The 18843-nt window shown below is 64.5% G+C and overlaps 2 protein-coding genes across 2 annotated transcripts; both read left to right on the forward strand.

Annotated features, from left to right (window-relative positions):
* The first annotated feature begins 460 nt into the window (after positions 1–460).
* Positions 461–7836, forward strand: YJEFN3 (YjeF N-terminal domain containing 3). Its single transcript, XM_069494374.1, has 6 exons — positions 461–537; positions 3961–4069; positions 5753–5863; positions 6029–6142; positions 6223–6373; positions 7575–7836. Exons 1-6 carry the CDS (start codon positions 479–481, stop codon positions 7778–7780), a joined length of 750 nt encoding a protein of 249 aa, XP_069350475.1. The 5' UTR covers positions 461–478; the 3' UTR covers positions 7781–7836.
* A 487-nt stretch (positions 7837–8323) lies between these two features.
* CILP2 (cartilage intermediate layer protein 2) lies at positions 8324–16304 on the forward strand. Its single transcript, XM_069494397.1, has 8 exons — positions 8324–8472; positions 9486–9584; positions 10008–10280; positions 10825–10980; positions 12037–12318; positions 12548–12656; positions 12916–13073; positions 13346–16304. The coding sequence occupies exons 1-8, from the start codon at positions 8409–8411 to the stop codon at positions 15679–15681; spliced, it is 3477 nt and encodes a 1158-aa protein (XP_069350498.1). The 5' UTR covers positions 8324–8408; the 3' UTR covers positions 15682–16304.
* The last annotated feature ends 2539 nt before the right edge of the window (positions 16305–18843 follow it).

Raw genomic sequence — 18843 nt, forward strand, 5'->3', positions numbered from 1 at the left:
TCAAAACATACTCATGGGCTGTCCCTGGATCCCCCGCCAGCCTTGGCTTCAGCTCCCAAATATACCCGGATTTTTCTACCTCCCTGACTGAAGCCTGCGTGTCCGCAGCCCACCCACCCCGGGTCATCTCTGGATTGACCTCCACGGGGCCCGGGGGTAGGGGAGGCCTGGGCGGGGTTGGTTGGAGAGGGCGTCCCTTGCTCTCAGGCCAGGGTCTCATATGGAGGAGATAACCGGCCAGTCGCCGCCCCTCCAGACTTGGTTTCCCTGCCAGCATCGGTGTCTCTGAGCTTCCCTGCATCCGCGGGCTCCGCTCCGGGCACGAAAGGGTTACGGCCTCCTGCACCCGCCGACCAATGGGCATGCGCAGCGCCTTCGCGGCGCCTCCCGATTGGCGGACCCGAGGGTGGGCAGGAGGCGCCCCCTTCTCCCGGGAGCGCGTATAAGGCGGCGGCGGTGAGCGCCGGTCACCGAGGCCATGAGCAGCGCGGCCGGCCCAGACCCGGCGGAGGCGCCCGAGGAGCGGCGTTTCCTCAGGTCAGCCGGAGCGTGGGACACTGGGGACCGGCACGGCCCCGGGGGGCGGGGAGGGGGCCCGAGGCAGGGACAAGACTGAGACGGGGTCTCGGCCGAAGGCAGAGCACAGCGGGAACGGGGAACCGAAGGCGGGAGGACGCCGGGACGGGCCGGGGAGACTGAGGCCCACCCGCGTCTCGCTGGAGGGACTAAGCCGCGTTGCCAAGGAAACTGCATCCGCGGCCGGCCCGCCCTTCTTGAGTGATTCATCAGCACCGCCCGTGATTGCTGTCACCCCAGCCCTGGCCTCCGGTGCTCCGGGGGTCCTGGAGCCGCAGCCCCCAGTCCCCGGTCTGGGAAGAGCTGAGCTTGACGCCTCGCGCCCCTCGCTGGCGTCCACCCTGCTGCCACCTCCCGTGTGCAGAGGAGGCGGGCCCGGGAGGGAAGTCATGGCTAGAGCTGGTTTGGGATCACGGGCTGGTGAGTCGGGGTCCAGAGGTGGCAGCTGTGGCTGTAACTCCTCGCTCACCTTGAGTCCTGCGTCCTCCAAGCCTTCCTGACGTGGGACCGGCAGGGTAGTGGGCCTCACCATAAACCAGATTCGTCCAACAGCCCCTGCCCACGCACCCTCAGCCCCACTTCTCAGGGCAGGTGTCCCCTTGCCCATCACCTGAGGTCCACGTTCAGCCCAGGGGAGAGGTCTAGGAGCTGGAGCTGTGACCACCTGGTGTGAGAGGCTTCATTCAAATGCCAAGTGAGGGGACTCCACGGGGGCTGGTGGGGACTGCGGGGAGTGGAGTAGGAGCTGGATGGAAGCGAGGGGGGCGGGACCGGAGGTGATGAGGCTGGAGACATAACGGGGGCCTTGTGGGCTTGGCATGGAGTTTGTTCCCCGAGCACTGGGGGGCCATCAGAAGGTTTGGGACAGGTGCTGCAATCTGGTGTTCAGGTTCTCAAAGCCCTGGCAGCTCTTGCTGAGGAGGAGTTTCGGGTGCGAGACTGCTGTAGGCAGCCAGGTGAGCAATCGTGGTGGGTGGTCCACTGGGCAGAGGTGTGAGGTGGAGAGTGCAGGGCAGGGTGGCATGGGCACCCTGACCTGAGGAGCTCATGTCCAAAAGGGCCCCCTTGGCCGGGTGTGGTGGCATCGCCTGTAGTACCAGCTACTCGGGAGGCTGAGGCAGCAGGATCGCTTGAGCCCAGGAGTTGGAGGCTGCAGTGAGCTACGATTGCGCCACTGCACTCCAGCCTGGGTGACAGAGGGAGACTCTGTCTCTTAACAACAAAAAAGCACCCTCTATTGCCTAGGGCCCTCCTAGAGTGTCAGGCCCAGTTCCTTCTGGACTCAGGTCACCTCAGCCCTTCTGAGTGTGATGGGGAAATCCTGGGGCCTTGCAGCTTCTCCCATCTGGGGGCTGCGATTGGGGGTGGCAAAAGACACCCTCATAATTGAGCCCCACAGAATCCCACAATGGCAGGACCGACCTGCCCCACCTGCCGTCCTCCCCCATCCGGCTCCAGTTCCCCCCTACCCAACCCAGAGCTGCTGCTGCGCACCACCCCCCCCCAAGCTCCTAGCCTGGACCACCCTCTGCCCACAACAGACGAGTTAGGTAGGAAGATGATGTTCCAAGTGGCTGCCAGAGGCCAAAGCTTTGGGACAGAAGAAGGAGAGAAGGAATGGATGGTCCTACCACCCTCCTCTCTCTCCCCTAACCTTCCTGCGGGGGCATCAGTCAGAGCTGTTATAAGACAAAGGTGAAGGAATGAACCATGTTTCCTACCTGCCAGGTTCTCACCTCGAACTTGAACACACCTTGTCCCATGTCCCTTGCCCAGAGCTGGGGGGGCCTGCCAGGGGCGCTTTTTGTCTGGCTTCCCCATGAGCTCCTTTTCCCCACCCAGTCCTTCAACTTCACCCTACATCGGCCACAGACAGGCCCGGGTTTGAATCTGGCTCTGCTTGCTGGGGTGACCCAGGGCACGTGACTTCCCAGCCCTGAACCTCCACGTCCCCACATCTGTGTGGGTCCCTGAAGTGTCTTCCTGGCCATGTTCCTCAGTCTGGCATTTGAGGCCCTGTCTGCCCTGTCCCCTCATTGACTCTTCTCTAGCCACCCCACCCTCCCTCCTGCCCCTTGAACATATCAGGCTCACTCCCACCACAAGGCCTCAGCCCTTGCTGTTCTTGGCACCCAGATGACCTCCCATGATGCTCCAGTCCAGCTCCTCCAGGAAGCCCTCCCTGACTCCTGTCCCATACCAGTTCTTGCTCTCCTGCACTCTGCCCACCCGGCCTGATCATGCCACAGAATTGGCCAGATGTTTGTCATCTCCCACTCGCAGAATCAAAGGATGGAACCCCTCAGGATTCATTCCACCAAACCCCTGCCATCTGTGTCTTTGCTCATGCCCCGTGGCTCTAGACACAGACACTGAGGGGGGGAAGTCCTAGTTTTCCCACTTGCTTTCTGCATGACCCTGGGCAAGCCACTTGGCTTCTCTGAGTCATTATTTGTTCTTCCAACTCTTCTGGGCTGAGCTCTTTTATTACTGTTACTACACTCTCCAGGGGCTGCTGAGCTGGGGCGTAAGGGAGTAAGTGCTACTTGCCGGCAGGAGGGGAAGGGGTCCTGCCTGCAGGAAGGTGGCATCAGGTCTTTGACCCCACTCAGCGGCCCCAACCCCTGGTTCTGGAGTGAGGGACAGCTTCAATGCCATCTCTTGTTCTCTTCCAGCCACCAAGCCCTAATTTAGAACAGGAGCCTCCATCCCACCTCAGTTTTGCTCAGAGAGGTAGTGACAGACCCCCAGTCACTCAATAAAGTAGGTGGCAGAGCTTCACCTCGAGCAAGGGGGCCCCATCTCTCTGGCCACGAATAATCTAATTTCATCACTGCCTCTGAAGAGGGGTCACCAAAGGGTCTCGTAGTCGCAGGTCCCACATCCATGTCCCCGAGGAAGCATCAAACCCCTCTGCAGCCTTTAAACTCTAGTACAGTCTGACTCCTCAGCGTCCTGAAGCTCGCTCAGTGACCCCCACTGCCTAACATCAGTCCATCGCCCCCGTCGACGTCCTTCGCGCTCCATTGCCCCTTATTGGTTCCTTCGGCCTGGGGGACCCGGGGTCGTCTAGGTGGGCTCGATCTCCCCGGTTTTGAAGCAACACGCGCCGCCACGCGCATCTCCCACCACCAGAGGGCGCCCGCGCCCAGACTGCGGCTTCCATTCAACCGCGGGATGTCGCGGGAGGGAAACTGAGGGAGGATCCCCGGAGCTGTGAAAGCTTCTGGGGGAAGCGGGTGGGAGGGTAGCTTCGGGACCTAGCTTGGAACATTGGGGGAATGTTTCTGGTTCCATCTTAGTCTCTGTCTCTAGGTCTCTCTCTCCCCTGATCTCTCCTGTCTGTCTCTCTGTCTGAACGTCTCTTGCCACTTTGTCCCCTAGCGCCGCAGAGGCAGCCGCCCTGGAGCGGGAGCTGCTAGAGGATTATCGCTTTGGGCGGCAGCAGCTAGTGGAGTGGTGCGGTCATGCTAGTGCCGTGGCTGTGACCAAGGTACCTGACCTCTGACCCCCACCCCTGACCCCAACCGGAGGGCCAACCCACCCAGGTGGAGGACTAGCTAGCTGCAAGGCCCCTGTGGCCAGAATGGCTCAGCCTTCAAGAAGCCCCTCTTTGCTTCCAGCTACCCCAGCCCATGGTTCACATGGGGAAACTGAGGCCCAGAGAGGACCATCATTGGTTCAGCCCAGACAGGCACCTGGGACCCGTGGTGTCAGAGCAGGCCAGGGCAGGGCTATTGTGTGGACGGTGCCAAGGCCCTGAGGTGGAGATACCAGATCCGCCTGCAGATGTGACCCGCTTGCTTCTGCCACCCCCTGGGGCTTGGGCAGGGGGGGTGTTGGCTCCTGCAGTCTGAGCACCCTCAAACAACCCCGTGCTGCAGGTGGGGAAACTGAGGCCCAGAAGTGGGGAGGGACCTGCCCAGGGTCACAGTGGGTTGTTAGAAGCAGGGGTGCCTCCCAACCACATCAGGCCTCGGTGTCGTCCTCTGAACGGGTCATTGGTGGTGCCCACGTAGCAGTTCAGACACACCAGCCCTCAGAAAACTGGCCCGTGCGGCGAGGGCTCTGGCATTCAGCTGCCCTGCTCCCTTTGTCTTATTGCCACCGTGTGCTTTTTAAAAAACTCAGTATCTTTCTTACATGGACTCAATTTTTTCTTAACTTAAATGTTTATATTTCCAAATGAAATGTGTCCTGGGCGAGATGCCCAAAGAAGGAGGAAACTGTAAAAATCAAAGCCCCAAAAAGAAACCCAGTGTATTAAACCGGTGCTCAGTGTGACTGTCCATTTCTCACACTGAAAGCCCATCGTCCATGCAGAAGCCCCCCAGTCCCAGCCAGCGGGACACCGTCTTGGATCTTGGACTCCGGGCCTGACATGGCTGGGGTCGCAGGCACATTCAGGGCAGGTCAGGATGGCACTGGGACCGAGGGGAGGACGCTCAAAAAGAATAATTTGCCCTCTGTGTGGTTGGAGCCAGGGCCTCACTGAGGCTCGAGAGGTGCCCCACATGCCTGCCTGGCTGGTGCCATTGTCACTCCCATTTGGTAGACACAAAACTGAGGCTGGGAAAGATGGGGCCAGGGCCATGCGGAGTCAGGGCAGGGTTAGGACTTAAACACCTGTGTTAGAAATAGCTGCACGTGTCCACAGAGACAGAATAGAGTCTGAAAGATGGAGACAGAGACAAAGAGAGACACAGAGAGACTTGATGGGGAGAGACAATCTGAGAGATATAGACAGGTGAAAACAGACAGAGACACGGCGTCTGAGAGATACAGAGAGACACAAATGGAGAGAGACAGGCCCCAGGCACTTTGGGGCCTCCGGGAGGGGCTGAGGTCTGGAAACGCAGCGGTGGAAAAAGGTGGAAGAATGTCTGCGGCTCAGGCAGAGAGTAAACAAACCGCACTCCAGGCGACCAGCAGTGGCTGGACACACGTTTTTCCTGCTTTGGTTTGGCAGAGCCTGAGACCGGGACTCTGCATCTCCAACGTGGAAACTGAGGCCCCAAGAGGCCCAGCCCCTCACCCAGAATGCCTCTCCTTTTGTCCCATCCCGTTGCTTCCAGGCCCAAGCCCTGCCCCTTCCCCTCCTCCGGGCCTCAGTTTCCCCACTTGAGCAAAGAGGATTCTCGAGCTGTGCCTTTGCCTTTGCCGTGCCTCTCGCCAGGTGTTCCCCTTGCCGGCTCTCTCCCGGAAGCAGAGGACAGTGCTGGTTGTGTGCGGCCCGGAGCAGAACGGGGCGGTGGGGCTGGTCTGCGCCCGGCACCTGCGGGTGTTTGTGAGTAGCAAGGAGCCCCTCGGCAAACCATTCCTTCTCTTGATAGCGTCCCAGAGGGACATCGGTGCTGGGACAGGTTACAGAACATGCCCAGTGCTTGTCCCAGGTTACCGGGGCAGGGCGGCCTGGGTGGGCCCCAGTGCTGACCCCATTTTGCACCCCCAGGAGTACGAGCCGACCATCTTCTACCCCACACGCTCCCTGGACCTGCTGCACCGGGACCTGACCACCCAGTGCGAGAAGATGGACATTCCTTTTCTGTCCTACCTGCCCACCGAGGTCAGCACTGGGTGGCATGTGAGGGTGGAGGTGGCGGACAGTGCCCCGAGGCCACCCCCTGACCCTGCCCACCCTTCCAGGTGCAGCTCATCAATGAAGCGTACGGGCTGGTGGTGGATGCCGTGCTGGGCCCCGGCGTGGAGCCAAGCGAGGTCGGGGGCCCCTGCACCCGAGCGCTGGCCACGCTCAAGCTGTTGTCCATCCCCCTCGTGAGCCTGGACATTCCCTCAGGCACGCTGGGCAGAGGGGGCGTGCGTCAGGGCCTTGGGGGCTTGGGTGGAGGCCCCTGTGCCCCAGCGGCTGGTGGCCCCCACCTGTCTGCCTGCTCTGAACCTCGGTTTCCCCAGCGTGGATGGAGCGTGCACTCTGGCTGCGGCCAAGGGTCACACCCATCCTGCAGATGGCGAAGACCAAGGCTGCCACCCCAGGTGACCCCAGGTCCCCTCTTCCCCCTGTGCCCAGCCCTCATGCCCTCTGCCCACCCCTGGCCCAGTCGCCTGGGCAGACGTGAGCTCACTCGGCAAAGGCCTCGCCCGCCCTGGCCGCCGCCCCGTGCCTGTTGGAGCCATTAGGCGGCAGGAAGACGGAGTAAACAGCCGCTGGCCAGCCGGACCCTCCATGGGGGTGGCTGGACTCTGGGGGATGTCTCCCAGCTTTTGGGATCCCAGAGCCATCCCAGCAGGGTGTCACAGAGTAGGGGGCACTAAGGGAGGAGGGGGGCTGTCTGATCTGAGGGGGGAGGCTGCAGGCTCAGCCTAGGACACAGAGGTGGCCCTGTCAGGTCAGAGGGAACTGTTAGGAGCCTCTAGTCTGAGGGTGGAGGCTAGGGTCAGAGAAGGAAGGATTCAAGTCAGAGAGAGGAGCCAGTGGCTTCTGGTTAGTGTCCCCCCAAAGCAGGTCAGAGACAGGAGAGACGGCGAGGCTGCTAGTCTGAGAGTGGAGGCTTACTCGAGAGGTGGCGCGGGCTGCAGCCCAGGGAGGGAGGGGCGCGGCCCTGCCAAGCTGAAAGGCAGGATCTGGTCTGAAGGTGAGGGCGGGGATCTCAGGTCAGACGGAGTCTCTGGTCCGAGTGGGGAGGAGTAGGGTCCTGTTAGAGGCAAGAAGCTGGGGCAAAGGGACAGACAGGTCTGATGGGGACGGCTTGCCAGAGGGCACAGGCCAGAGGGCCAGGCTGGGTCTGGGTGGGTTCTGGATGGGAGGAGGCTGAGGCTAAGACAGAGGCTCCAGATGGGCAGGGAGGTGAGGGGACAGATGCCAGGTCAGAAGGCAGACCTGGCCCTGTTGGGAAAAGGCAGCAGGTGGCAATGCTGTCGTCTGAAGAGGGAGGCTGGGTCAGATGGAGGGAAATGTCTTCAAGGAGAGGGAGAGACTCGGTGTTGGGGGAGCCGGGCCACCCTCCCAGCTCCGGCTCCCCCCGCCCCTCCTCCCTTAGGCTGGGACGCGGAGACGGGCGGCGACGCTGAAGACGGGCTGCAGCCCGACGTGCTGGTGTCGCTCGCGGCGCCCAAGCGCTGCGCTGGCCGCTTCTCCGGGCGCCACCACTTCGTGGCCGGCAGGTTCGTGCCCGACGACGTGCGCCGCAAGTTCGCTCTGCGCCTGCCAGGCTACACCGGCACCGACTGCGTGGCGGCGCTGTGACCAGCACCCGCGCCCCGCCGCTCGGACCCGCGCCAATAAACAGCCCCTCCCCGCACTGCCTCGCCTCCGCCTCCTTTGTGCCAGGTCGCCGCGGGGTGGGCGCACTCGAAGAGGGACCTCCCGCTGGCCCCGGCAGCCCGAGGGTAGCTGTAGAGGGGGACTTCCCGGTGGCCTCCGAGAGAACTCGGGCCACAATAACGGAGGGTGGCTTCAGGGTGGGACCCACAGACTGCTGGGGCGGCCTAAAGCCGGTAGGATCGAAGTTAGACGCGCAGAGGACTTCCAGCCGCCTCCAGGCAGCTTCAGGCTCGATTCCAAATGGCCCTTCCCGCAGGCAGCTTGGGATCCGACGTGGAGGACGGCGGGTGGACTCCGGGAGGAGTTCCCGCCGCGACGGGGAACCCAGGCCAGCCTGGGGGCGGAGGCACAGCCGGAGGCACCAAGGGGGGCGACCCAGAGGGGTTGCTCGGGCGCCTGTCACCCAGGCCAGGGGGAGGGGCCTGAATGGGGCGGGGCCTGCGATCGCCTCCCTCCCCCACCCTCAGTCCCAGGGGCTGCCAGACCCGCGGGAGTCCGACCCGAGCGCGCCGCGGAGCCGGGACGTTCCCCTGGACGCTCGGACCGGACTATGGCTTCACTGCCGCCCCTGCTCTTTCTCTGCGTCGCCGCCGCGCACCTGGCGGGGGCCCGAGGTGAGGCGCCACTCGAACCTGGCCCAGCCCCCGAAGGCCTGGCCGCGGCCTCGCGCGCAGCCGCGCCCAGGGAGAGAACCAAGGGGCCCGCGCGCTCCCCGGGGACGGGGTCCCCGTCACCGGCACGGGGATGCGGGGAGGGGGTGTCGACGGGGAGATGGAGCCCCGAGACCACCCAGGGCGGGGAGCGGAGTTCGTCCTTTTTTTTTCCTTCGGCGAAGACACGGTAGGAGCCCCAGGAGGGTGGATACGAACCTCGGATTCCTCCGGGTCCCCAGGACCGCGGCGCACCTGAGCCAGACCCGCGCGATTGGGCCCGGAAGCGCCAGGTCTCCCACGCTGGGTCGAAAGGGTCAGGGCTGTCCCCCCACACACCTAAACCCACCCACCTACACTGCCCAAGAAGAAATGCCCATCTCTGGAACGCTCGGTGGGGCGGGGGAGGGGCCCATTTCTCAGGTGAGGAGACCGAGGCTCCGAGGACGAAGGGACTTGTCTGAGGCGATCACCCTGCCCTGCGCGGCTGTCGTGGACAGCTCCTGGCTGGAGAAGCCAGGCTAGATGCCAAGGACTTCCAGCTGCCTGCTTGGGCCCCTAGTAGACGGGTGGAAAGTAGACTGAGGGAAGGACTTCCAGCTGGCCAAAGGGACAGAGCCCAGCCTGAGGGCAGAGGCACAACCACCTGAACTGGTGGCAGCTGAACACACTCAGGGGGCGATCCCAGACTCGGGAGCAGGGTGCACATGGACTCCCCCAGCCCTCCCCCTGGGGTTGGGGCTTAGTCAGAGAGAGGGACGGAGCTGCAGGAGTCTGGATGGCGGCCATGGGCGGGCTTCCTGGAGGAGGGTGTGCTGCAGTCCCCGGGGCTAGGCCTGGATTCTGGCCTCTCGGAGTCTCAGTTTCCTCCCCTGTAAAATGGGGATGATCGTGGGCCCACCTTGCCTAAGAGGAGGCTCCCAGCGGTCCTCATCAGCGTGCTCCCTTCCCCCCTCCACTCCTCACCCCTCCCACAGACACCAACTCCACCGAGGAGCCCACGGCGACTGCATGGGGCCTGGAAGGACGGTCTGTGCACCCCGATCAGCCCTCACCAGCCCTGGAGGACTGGGAAGGTGAGGCAGCCTGGGCCTGAGTCTCATCTGCGCTGTGGACTCTGGGTGTGAGCTCAGGCTGGCGGGATCATGGGGGGCGGGACACAAACTGGCAGAAGGCCCAGGACCCTCCAGGTCCCTGCACTCGGCAGCCCGTGGGTGTGATGCCCCAAGAGACCTGTTAGGGGTGTAAGAGGCTGTTAGACAGGGCAAGATCTCTGCGTGCACGATGGGCCAGCTCAGCATCGGGCCGCAGACCTAGGGCTGGGGCGGGGCGACACCCCCTCCCCGGCTCGCATTTCGAGACCCCTGGACCCGGGTCGTGGGCGGGCGCGGCGAGCCCGCGCCCATGGGTGGAGGGGCCCAAACAGCAGGTAAGGCCCTTGCACCACCGATGGGGCCGACAGGCTGCGGTCCGGGTCCCAGCGCGTGCGGTGCCCGCAGAGGCCAGCGAGTGGACGTCCTGGTTCAACGTGGACCACCCCGGAGGCGACGGCGACTTCGAGAGCCTGGCCGCCATCCGCTTCTACTACGGGCCGGCACGCGTGTGCCCGCAGCCGCTAGCGCTGGAAGCGCGCACCACGGACTGGGCGCTGCCGTCCGCCGTGGGCGAGCGCGTGCACGTGAACCCCACGCGCGGCTTCTGGTGCCTCAACCGCGAGCAGCCGCGCGGCCGCCGTTGCTCCAACTACCACGTGCGCTTCCGCTGCCCGCTCGGTGAGGGCGGGGCCTGCGGGAGGGGCGGGGCCTTAGGAGGGTGGGGAAGGGCTTGAAATGGGGGGCAGGTGGGTGGGGCCTGAAGGGATGGGTGGGGAGGGGGCAGGGCCTCATTGGAGTGGGTGTGGCTAGGAGGAGTCGGGACCCCACAGGAGCGGGGCCCGGCGAGGGGGCGGGGCCAGGGCTTTTGGGGCGAGGAGCTGGGAACCGCGGGGCACAGGTACACGGCAAGGCCACCTGGCGAGTCTGGAGCCCCAGGTGTGCACAGAACTCAGGGAGAGCAGCGGGACTGGACTGACTTCGGGGAGTTTGTCTGGGGGCGGGGCGGGGCAGCACCCGAACTGCGTCCAGGACCGGTGCGCCCAGCGGGGAGGACTGAAGGGGGCGGTGGGCGGAACGGCTCTTCGGAGCCCCCAGCCTAGGATGCACCTGTGTGTGGGGGGGGGTGCGGGGGGAAATCCTTCAGTCCCGCACTGTCGCCAGGTTCCGGAGGCGCAGTTCCCGGGGAGGGCGGCTGCCTGACCTCCCTCCCTGCCCTCCCCAGAGACCGCGTGGGGCGCGTGGGGCCCGTGGGGTCCCTGCTCAGGCAGCTGCGGGCCAGCCCGTCGCCTGCGCCGCCGCCGCTGCCCGAGCCCCGCTGGGGATGCGTGTCCCGGGCGCACCCTGGAGGCGCAGAAGTGTGTGCGGCCGCGGTGCCCAGGTAGGAGGGGCGTGGCCGTGCTTAGAGTAGAGGGGCGGCTAGGGGCGGGGCCTGAAGGAGAAGGTGGGGTTAGAGGCGGGGCCTGGAAGTGGAGGGGCGCTGCCTAGAGGCGAGGAGCTGGTCGGGACGGGGCTCGGAGAGTAGAGGCGAGGCGTAAAGGGCGGGGCCTGGAGGACCTGCACTCCCGAGCCAAGTCCGGACTGCCTCCCCCCGCCCCCCCAAGTAGCACTGGGGACTGCAAACATCTGGACGAGTGGGCGCCACGGGGGTCGTGTGCAGGCAGACCGCAGACCGGCAGATCTTACAGGGTGCTTCCCCTGTGTGCTTGCCGAGCGTAAGGACGTTCCGTGGGTAAACAGAAGTCAGTGCATACACTTGGGGTGCACACGTGCGTGGCATTTGCAGCCCCCACCGGTCCCCCACGCCCACGCAGACACGCGCTCACACCCTGGCAGACACGATGCCCAGGCCCTCCCAGGGCCAGACACCAGGCCAGCCAGGAGGCGACTGGAAATTCCGCTTGCCTGGGCTCCACAAACACGGTCTGGAGCCTGCCACAGGGTGGGGGCGCATGGTGGCCAATGGGGCGTTGGGGTACCCACCCCATCCAGCCTGGCTCTGCCCTCCCGGGGCCTCTGCCCTGAAGTTTCCGGTGGAATTTTCCATTTTCTGGAGAAACCACGGGATTGGGAGGGGAGGTAGAGGTTCTGGGCCCAAGAAAGCAGCCCTCTTTGGGCCCCCAGCCCCTGCCTACACATTTTCTCTCCTGCTGGGAGGGGCCTCTCCATCTTTTAAGACCGCCTCTCCTATCCCCTCCTCCAGGACCTCTTCCCTACCTCTCTGGACACCAGTCCCCTTCCCTGGCACAGCCCTGGGCCCCATATTCCCCCTCACACTAGGGGCTGCTCCAAGCCAGGCCCTGCTAAAGCCTCTGAGGGGGCAACAATATGTGATGGTTCCAGGTGTGTTTATTGAATGACTGATTGAGCAGAAAGCCCTCCCCGGGAGGGAGGTAGAGGCCCCCTCTGCCCCTGTTGCCTCCCTGTGTCTCCTCAGAGTGCAGCCCTGACACCTGCGAGTGCCCTGACCACATCCTCCTGGGCTCTGTGGTCACCCGATCGGGGCAACCGCTGCCAGGAGCCAGGGTCTCCCTGAGAGACCGGCCTGCTACTGTAGCCACCAGTGATGCCCACGGAACCTTCCGGGTGCCTGGCGTGTGTGCCGACAGCCAGGCCAGTGTCAGGGCCCACATGGATGGCTTCTCTGCAGGGATGGCCCAGGCCCAGGCCCAGGCCAACGGCTCCATCTCCATGGTTACCATTGTCCTTGATAAATTGCGTAAGTGACCTTGCAGCAAGGGCCATGGGGGGGCTGAGGAGCTGGGGAGGGAACCCCGGCACTGAGGCATATCAGGAAGAAATAAGACGTGACACGGCCATTGGAGAAGGTGTGGGGTGAACCAGGGCATCCCTGGGAGACGGGAGAGGACAGGATCTGCTCTTGGGAAGGGTCATTGGGAGAAACTGAGTCAGGGCAGAGCCCTGACCTTTGCCACCTTGCCCCTCAGAGAAGCCCTACCTGGTGAAGCAGCCCGAGTCCCGAGTGCGGGAGGCTGGCCAGAATGTGACCTTCTGCTGCAAAGCCTCGGGGACCCCTACGCCCAAGAAATACTCCTGGTGAGTGCCTGCCCCCTGGGGGTCAGGGGCCTCTTGTCTGGCTTTGGGGTTGGATTGGATCTCCCGTGATTATGCGGTGCCTCAAAGACTGTCTGGAGGCAGATGCCAACCTTGGTTTCCCATCTGGAACGTGGGAGAAGCTTTGGGAGGTCTGAGTCTGTGGGAGAGGGTTACCGAGGAGGCTGACGCTGGGGGAGTCCCTGTGCAGCTCCCTGGGCCCCCGCCCCGAGCCCTGTGGTGTTGCCCACCCACCACCCAGGTTCCACAACGGGACCCTGCTGGACAGGCGAGCACACAGGTATGGGGCCCACCTGGAGCTGTGGGGGCTACGGGCAGACCAGGCTGGTATCTACCACTGCAAGGCGTGGAATGAGGCGGGTGCTGTGCGCTCAGGCACCGCTCGGCTCACTGTGCTTGGTGAGTGTCCTCGGCCCGACCCTGCCAAGCCCTGACACTGAACGCAGCTGGGACTCCGGCTAAACCTCAGCCCCAAATGCAGCCCCAACATCAGACCGATCTCTGACCCCACCGAGTCCAGTCCCAGGCCCCCGCTGAGCACCAATCTCCAGTCCTTACCCTGGGCTGAGCCCCCACCCCTGGATTGACCCCTGACCCCAGACTGAGTCCCCAGCCTTGGAGGCCATGGAGCCCTCCCCCGGCCCTGACCTGGCTGTTTCCTTGCTCCCCAGCCCCAGGCCAGCCGGCCTGTGACCCCCAGCCCCAGGAGTACCTGATCAAGCTCCCAGACGACTGTGGGCAGCCAGGCAGTGGCCCCACCTACCTGGACGTGGGCCTCTGCCCCGACACCCGCTGTCCCAGCCCTGCAGGCTTGGGTCCCCGGTGTGGGGACGACGGTTCCCGCTGCTGCTCTGTGCGCCGCCTCCAGAGCAGGAAGATCCACTGTTCTGGCTATGTCCTCCCAGTGAAGGTGGTGGCTGAGTGTGGCTGCCAGAAGTGTCTGCCTCCCCGGGGGCTGGTCCGGGGCCGTGTGGTGGCTGCGGACTCGGGGGAGCCCCTGCGCTTTGCCAGGATCCTGCTGGGCAAGGAGCCCATTGGCTTCACCTCCTACCAAGGTGACTTCACTATCGAGGTGCCACCCTCCACAGAGCGGCTGGTGGTGACTCTCGTGGACCCCAGTGGTGAATTCATGGACGCTGTCCGGGTCTTGCCTTTTGACCCTCGAGGTGCCGGGGTGTACCATGAGGTCAAGGCCATGCGGAAAAAAGCTCCAGTCATCTTGGATGCCAGCCAGAGCAACACGATCCCCCTGGGCGAGCTGGAAGACAAGGCTCCTTTGGGCGAGCTGGTCCTGCCACCTGGAGCCTTCCGCAGAGCCGACGGCAAACGCTATGTGGGGCCTGTAGAGGCCCGGGTGACCTTCGTGGACCCCCGAGACCTCACCTCAGCTGCTGCCGCTCCCAGTGACCTGCGCTTCGTGGACAGTGACGGTGAGCTGGCCCCACTGCGCACCTATGGCATGTTCTCCGTGGACCTCCGCGCCTCGGGCTCCGGGGAGCAGCTGCAGGCAGGGCCCGTGGCCGTGCGTGTGGCCTCAGACCAGATCCGCATGGCGGGCCACGCGGAGGCCCTCAAGCTGTGGTCGCTGAGCCCTGAGACCGGCTTGTGGGAGGAGGAGAGCGGCTTCCGGCAGGAGGGGTCCCCCGGCCCCCGGGTGCGCCGCGAAGAGCGCGTCTTCCTGGTGGGCAACGTGGAGATCCGAGAGCGTCGTCTGTTCAACCTCGACGTGCCCGAGCGCCGCCGCTGCTTCGTGAAGGTGCGCGCCTACGTCAACGACAAGTTCAGCCCCAGCGAGCAGGTGGAGGGCGTGGTGGTCACGCTGGTCAACCTGGAGCCCGCCCCCGGCTTCTCTGCCAACCCCCGCGCCTGGGGCCGCTTCGACAGCGCAGTCACCGGCCCCAACGGCGCCTGCCTCCCCGCCTTCTGCGACGCCGACCGGCCCGATGCCTACACGGCCCTCATCACGGCCACCCTGGGCGGTGAGGAGCTGGAGCCGGCCCCCTCCCTGCCCAGGCCGCTGCCGGCCACCGTGGGCGTCACCCAGCCCTACCTGGACAGGCTGGGTTACCGCCGGACGGACCACGACGACCCGGCCTTCAAACGCAACGGCTTCCGCATCAACCTCGCCAAACCCAGGCCCGGCGACCCAGCGGAGGCCAACGGGCCTGTGTACCCGTGGCGCAGCCTGCGGGAATGCCAGGAGGCCCCGGTGACCGACAGCCACTTCCGCTTCTCCCGCGTGGAGGCGGACAAGTACGAGTACAACGTGGTCCCCTTCCGTGAGGGCGCGCCTGCCTCCTGGACTGGGGATCTCCTGGCCTGGTGGCCCAACCCGCAGGAGTTCCGGGCCTGCTTCCTCAAGGTGAAGATCCAGGGCCCGCAGGAGTACATGGTCCGTGCCCACAACGCGGGGGGCAGCCACCCGCGCACCCAGGGCCAGCTGTACGGGCTGCGGGACGCCCGCAGTGTGCGAGACCCCCAGCGTCCAGGCACCTCTGCTGCCTGTGTAGAATTCAAGTGCAGCGGGATGCTGTTCGACCAGCGTCAGGTGGACAGGACGCTGGTGACCATCGTGCCCCAGGGCAGTTGTCGCCGTGTGGCCGTCAACGGGCTCCTTCGGGACTACCTGGCTCGGCACCCCCCACCCGTGCCGGCCGACGACCCGGCTGCCTTTGCCATGCTGGGCCCCCTGGACCCTCTGGGTCACAACTACGGAGTGTACACGGTCACTGACCAGAGCCCCCGGCTGGCCAAAGAGATCGCCATTGGCCGCTGCTTCGATGGCTCCTCCGATGGCTTCTCCCGGGAGATGAAGGCTGATGCTGGCACAGCTGTCACCTTCCAGTGCCGGGAGCCGGTGGCCGGGCGGCCCAGCCTCTTCCAGAGGCTGCTGGAGTCCCCCGCGAGGGCCCTTGGAGACATCCGCAGGGAGATGGGTGAGGTGGGCCGCTCACAGGCCCGAGCCTCGGGTCCCCTCCGCACCCGCGGGGGCAGGGTCCGGCAGTGACCTGCGCCTCTCTCCGGACTCTGCTGTCCCTGGGAAGTCTCGCCCCCCTTTCTTCCCCAGACGGCCCCCTGCCCAGGCTTCTGGGTCCCCTTTCCCTTCCCCTGCCCTGGATTTAGGGTCACGACAAGAACTGGGAGTGTCCGATGGTGGAAGTGGCAGGCAGAGGGGATTGTGGTGTGAGGTGCCGTGGAGTTGGCTCTGGCTTTGGAGCCAGAGCCCCGAGACGGCGGCGGCGCATCCAGCCCCGGCCGGAGGGAACCGCTCCCAGCTCAGGAGCCGCCTCTGGCTTTTGTGTGTGTTTTGACCCTGGTTCCAGATACTCTGCCCTTCGTGTTTCTGGCGTCTGTCACGCAGGCCTCTTGCCGCCTGTTGTGGAACTCCCTGCCCCGAGCTTTGTTCCTGGGGTTATTTATTGAAACGAAGTGTGGGCGGCTGGTTGTGGGGGTGACTAGGGGGTCTACGCTGGGCCCGATGAAAGTGGGGAAGGGGCTTCTTGGGGTCCCATGCAGGGGAGGCTCTGAGGCTGGGGGGGGGAACAATTCTCATGTGTTTGGTGCTTGGAGACCCCCCGGGGGTTCAGGGCAGATACTCCGGGGGCTCGATTAAAAATGCTTTATTTCCAACTCACGGTGTCAGGCTTTGGGGCGGAAGGATGGAGGCTGGGCTGCCTGACCCAGATGCGCTTTCGCAGACAGAAGCTTGCGAGGCAGAAACATGGAGCACACGAGTGCAAGCAGCTCAGGCCCCAAGGGCCTGGGGCAGGTGGGTGGGCCCCGGCGGCCTCGCAGAGGCACTCGTGGGCCGCCTCAGCCTTGCAGCCGTGACCGCTGAACACAGTAGCAGCCGCTGGCCTGGCCTGGCCCGGCCTCCCCGTCTGCACCTGGCAGCGTGCCTGCGGCTGTAGCGGGCAGGGAAGGGCCTGGCAGGGGAATGTCCGGAGCAGGCGGCAGCAAGCGAGGTCACCCTGGACTTCCTCAGCCAGGTCGCAGCACCGCCGGCCGCACCTCAGCCACATGGTGGCAGGGCTGCCGAGGCCAGGCTCTCGGGCTCTCTGACCCAGCTGGGCCCCTCAGTCTGGAGGAAACAGAATCACATCTGGCCGGCACTCCACATGCATGTGGCCATACAAGTCCTCCTGACACCCCATGGGCAGGCACTGTTCTGACCACACGCCCATTTTCCAGGTAGAGAAACCGAGGTCCTGGCCCTGGCCCTGGCATGAATCCAGCAGGAACAGGGGCTCCCTGGATGGCCCGGCAGCCTTGAGCTCCCTTGATTCCCCCGGCCAGGGGACATTAGTCCCTGGAAGATGTCACTACGGTGTGGGTGGAGGGCCCACCTCCACCCACAAGGCTGGGAGACTTGTCCCCAGCTGACCACCCCCAGGGAAGGGGTGCCAGCAGGGAGGGGGGTGTGGGGTTCTGCACACCAACCCACTTCCTGTTCAGTCACCCACCTGTCCTCTCGCCCACCTCCCCGCACCCTCAGTCGCGTTAGAGGCATCAGCTCTGTGCCGGCAATACCAGGGGCCCCGCGAAAGCCAGGCCTTCTGGGGTGGGGGAGATGGGCTCACACTGCAGACCCCAACACAGCTTGGGGTCAGTGCTCAACCACAGGCCCCTGGCTCTGCTCCATCTGGCCTTGGCCACCCTTGGCTCAGGCCTGGGCAACGCCCGACCTCTGCAGCCCTCACCAAGCCATTTCCTGCTCTGGGCAAAGGCTCCCGTGCCCACGTGGGGCCCTGGAGGCTGGAGAAGCCGGCAAATCTGAGGGCATCGCTGCCGGTCTCCGATGGTGGCCCCAGGGCTCTGCTGGAGTTCGCGTCGGGGAGGCCGCAGGCCTCGCCCCCCAGCCCCGCCCTGGATAGTCTGTGACGGACGGGAGACCGGAGGGACCCGGCGGGGGAAGGGGCACACGCATTTATCCAGGACTTACTGTGCCTACACCCCGAGATGACAGGGGTGCTCAGAGGCCACAGGCCCCCACCCAAAGCAACCCAGACCCCAGGCCCGCCTGCCCCAGAGCCCTGCTCAGGGCGGCCTAGTGGGGTCCTGGGAGTGGCGGGAATGGGGGAGCCGCCCTCTGCCGCCTGCGGGCGAACTGGCTGCAGTGTCCGGGCCGATGGTGATGAGGTGTCAGGCTCCACGGCCAAATACCTTTCACTGAGGAAGTGTTGGGGCCTCAGCCGCTGCCAGGCTTGGGGCGGCCAGCCGGGCTTGGGATGGGCAGCTGGCCCAGCCCCCGGTTTCTTCCCTAGCACGAGCAGGGGTGCGCGGGCATCCTCCTGAAGCCCCCTCCCCGGCAGCTGCGGCAGGGCCAGGCGGGGCATTTCGGGAGGATGGCACCGCCCAGGCTAAAGCCCCGGCCCCTCCCCACCCTTGCGGACAGCGCAGCTTCTGGCTCCAGTTTCCAGATGAGGAAACTGAGGCTCCAGAAGGAGGAAGCCATCACGCTGAGCTGACAGCCCTGAGCCTTTGTACGCTGTCATTCCCCCGCTGCAGCCCTCCAGCCGGGTGTCCAAACCACCCCTCCCTCGTCCTGGAGCTGCGGCCAGCATCTGCCTCCTGGTAAATCCATTGCCCCCCCCCCCAAACTGGGGCTGCCAGACCACGCCCCTCAGGCTGGGGACGCAAGGGGGCATGAGAGCCCCCCCCACAAAGACCCCAGCTCCAGCCACCCTGGGGTCAGCTCAGGCCACAAGGAAGCCCTTGGTCCCACTCACGGCATTTTAGGCTTTTATAATTTTAGAACCAGGGGTTCTTAAAATTCCTAGTACCACGATGGGGAGAAAAACCTTGCAACAGTAAACTGTTTAAAACAAGAGTCTTAAAACCGCAGAGTCCCAGAGGAGGAAGATAAAAATGAACACACGTTGAGTGCCGACTGGATGTAAGCCCCTCCACCCACCCTGCCGCCAAGGCCTAATTCACATTAAGGGCATTTAATATATTTTTATAGTCTTGGGGCCCTAAAATATGCTTTCAGGGAAGGTGATTTTCACCCCCTTTTCATAGCTGAAGGGGTTTGCCCAGGCAGGGTCACACAGCAAATGGGGACATTGTCGGCTTGGGGGAAGGGCAATGTTTCCTGGAGAAGGGGGCATAGGAGGTGGGGTCTTGAAGGAGGTATAGGAGTTTGCCAGGTGGGCAAGGCAGGAAGGGC

The sequence above is a fragment of the Eulemur rufifrons genome, chromosome 2 (assembly GCF_041146395.1).
Source record: "Eulemur rufifrons isolate Redbay chromosome 2, OSU_ERuf_1, whole genome shotgun sequence".
In the NCBI taxonomy this organism is placed as follows: domain Eukaryota; kingdom Metazoa; phylum Chordata; class Mammalia; order Primates; family Lemuridae; genus Eulemur; species Eulemur rufifrons.

Excerpts from the sequence above, each read along its gene's own strand:
- CILP2 (XM_069494397.1), top strand. The coding sequence starts at position 8,409 with ATGGCTTCACTGCCGCCCCTGCTCTTTCTCTGCGTCGCCGCCGCGCAC. Across the intron at positions 8,473-9,485 it reads GCACCTGGCGGGGGCCCGAG|ACACCAACTCCACCGAGGAG; the intron begins GTGAGGCGCCAC and ends CCCCTCCCACAG. Across the intron at positions 10,981-12,036 it reads TGTGCGGCCGCGGTGCCCAG|AGTGCAGCCCTGACACCTGC; the intron begins GTAGGAGGGGCG and ends GTGTCTCCTCAG.
- YJEFN3 (XM_069494374.1), top strand. The coding sequence starts at position 479 with ATGAGCAGCGCGGCCGGCCCAGACCCGGCGGAGGCGCCCGAGGAGCGG. Across the intron at positions 5,864-6,028 it reads CCCGGCACCTGCGGGTGTTT|GAGTACGAGCCGACCATCTT; the intron begins GTGAGTAGCAAG and ends TTGCACCCCCAG. Across the intron at positions 6,143-6,222 it reads TGTCCTACCTGCCCACCGAG|GTGCAGCTCATCAATGAAGC; the intron begins GTCAGCACTGGG and ends CCACCCTTCCAG.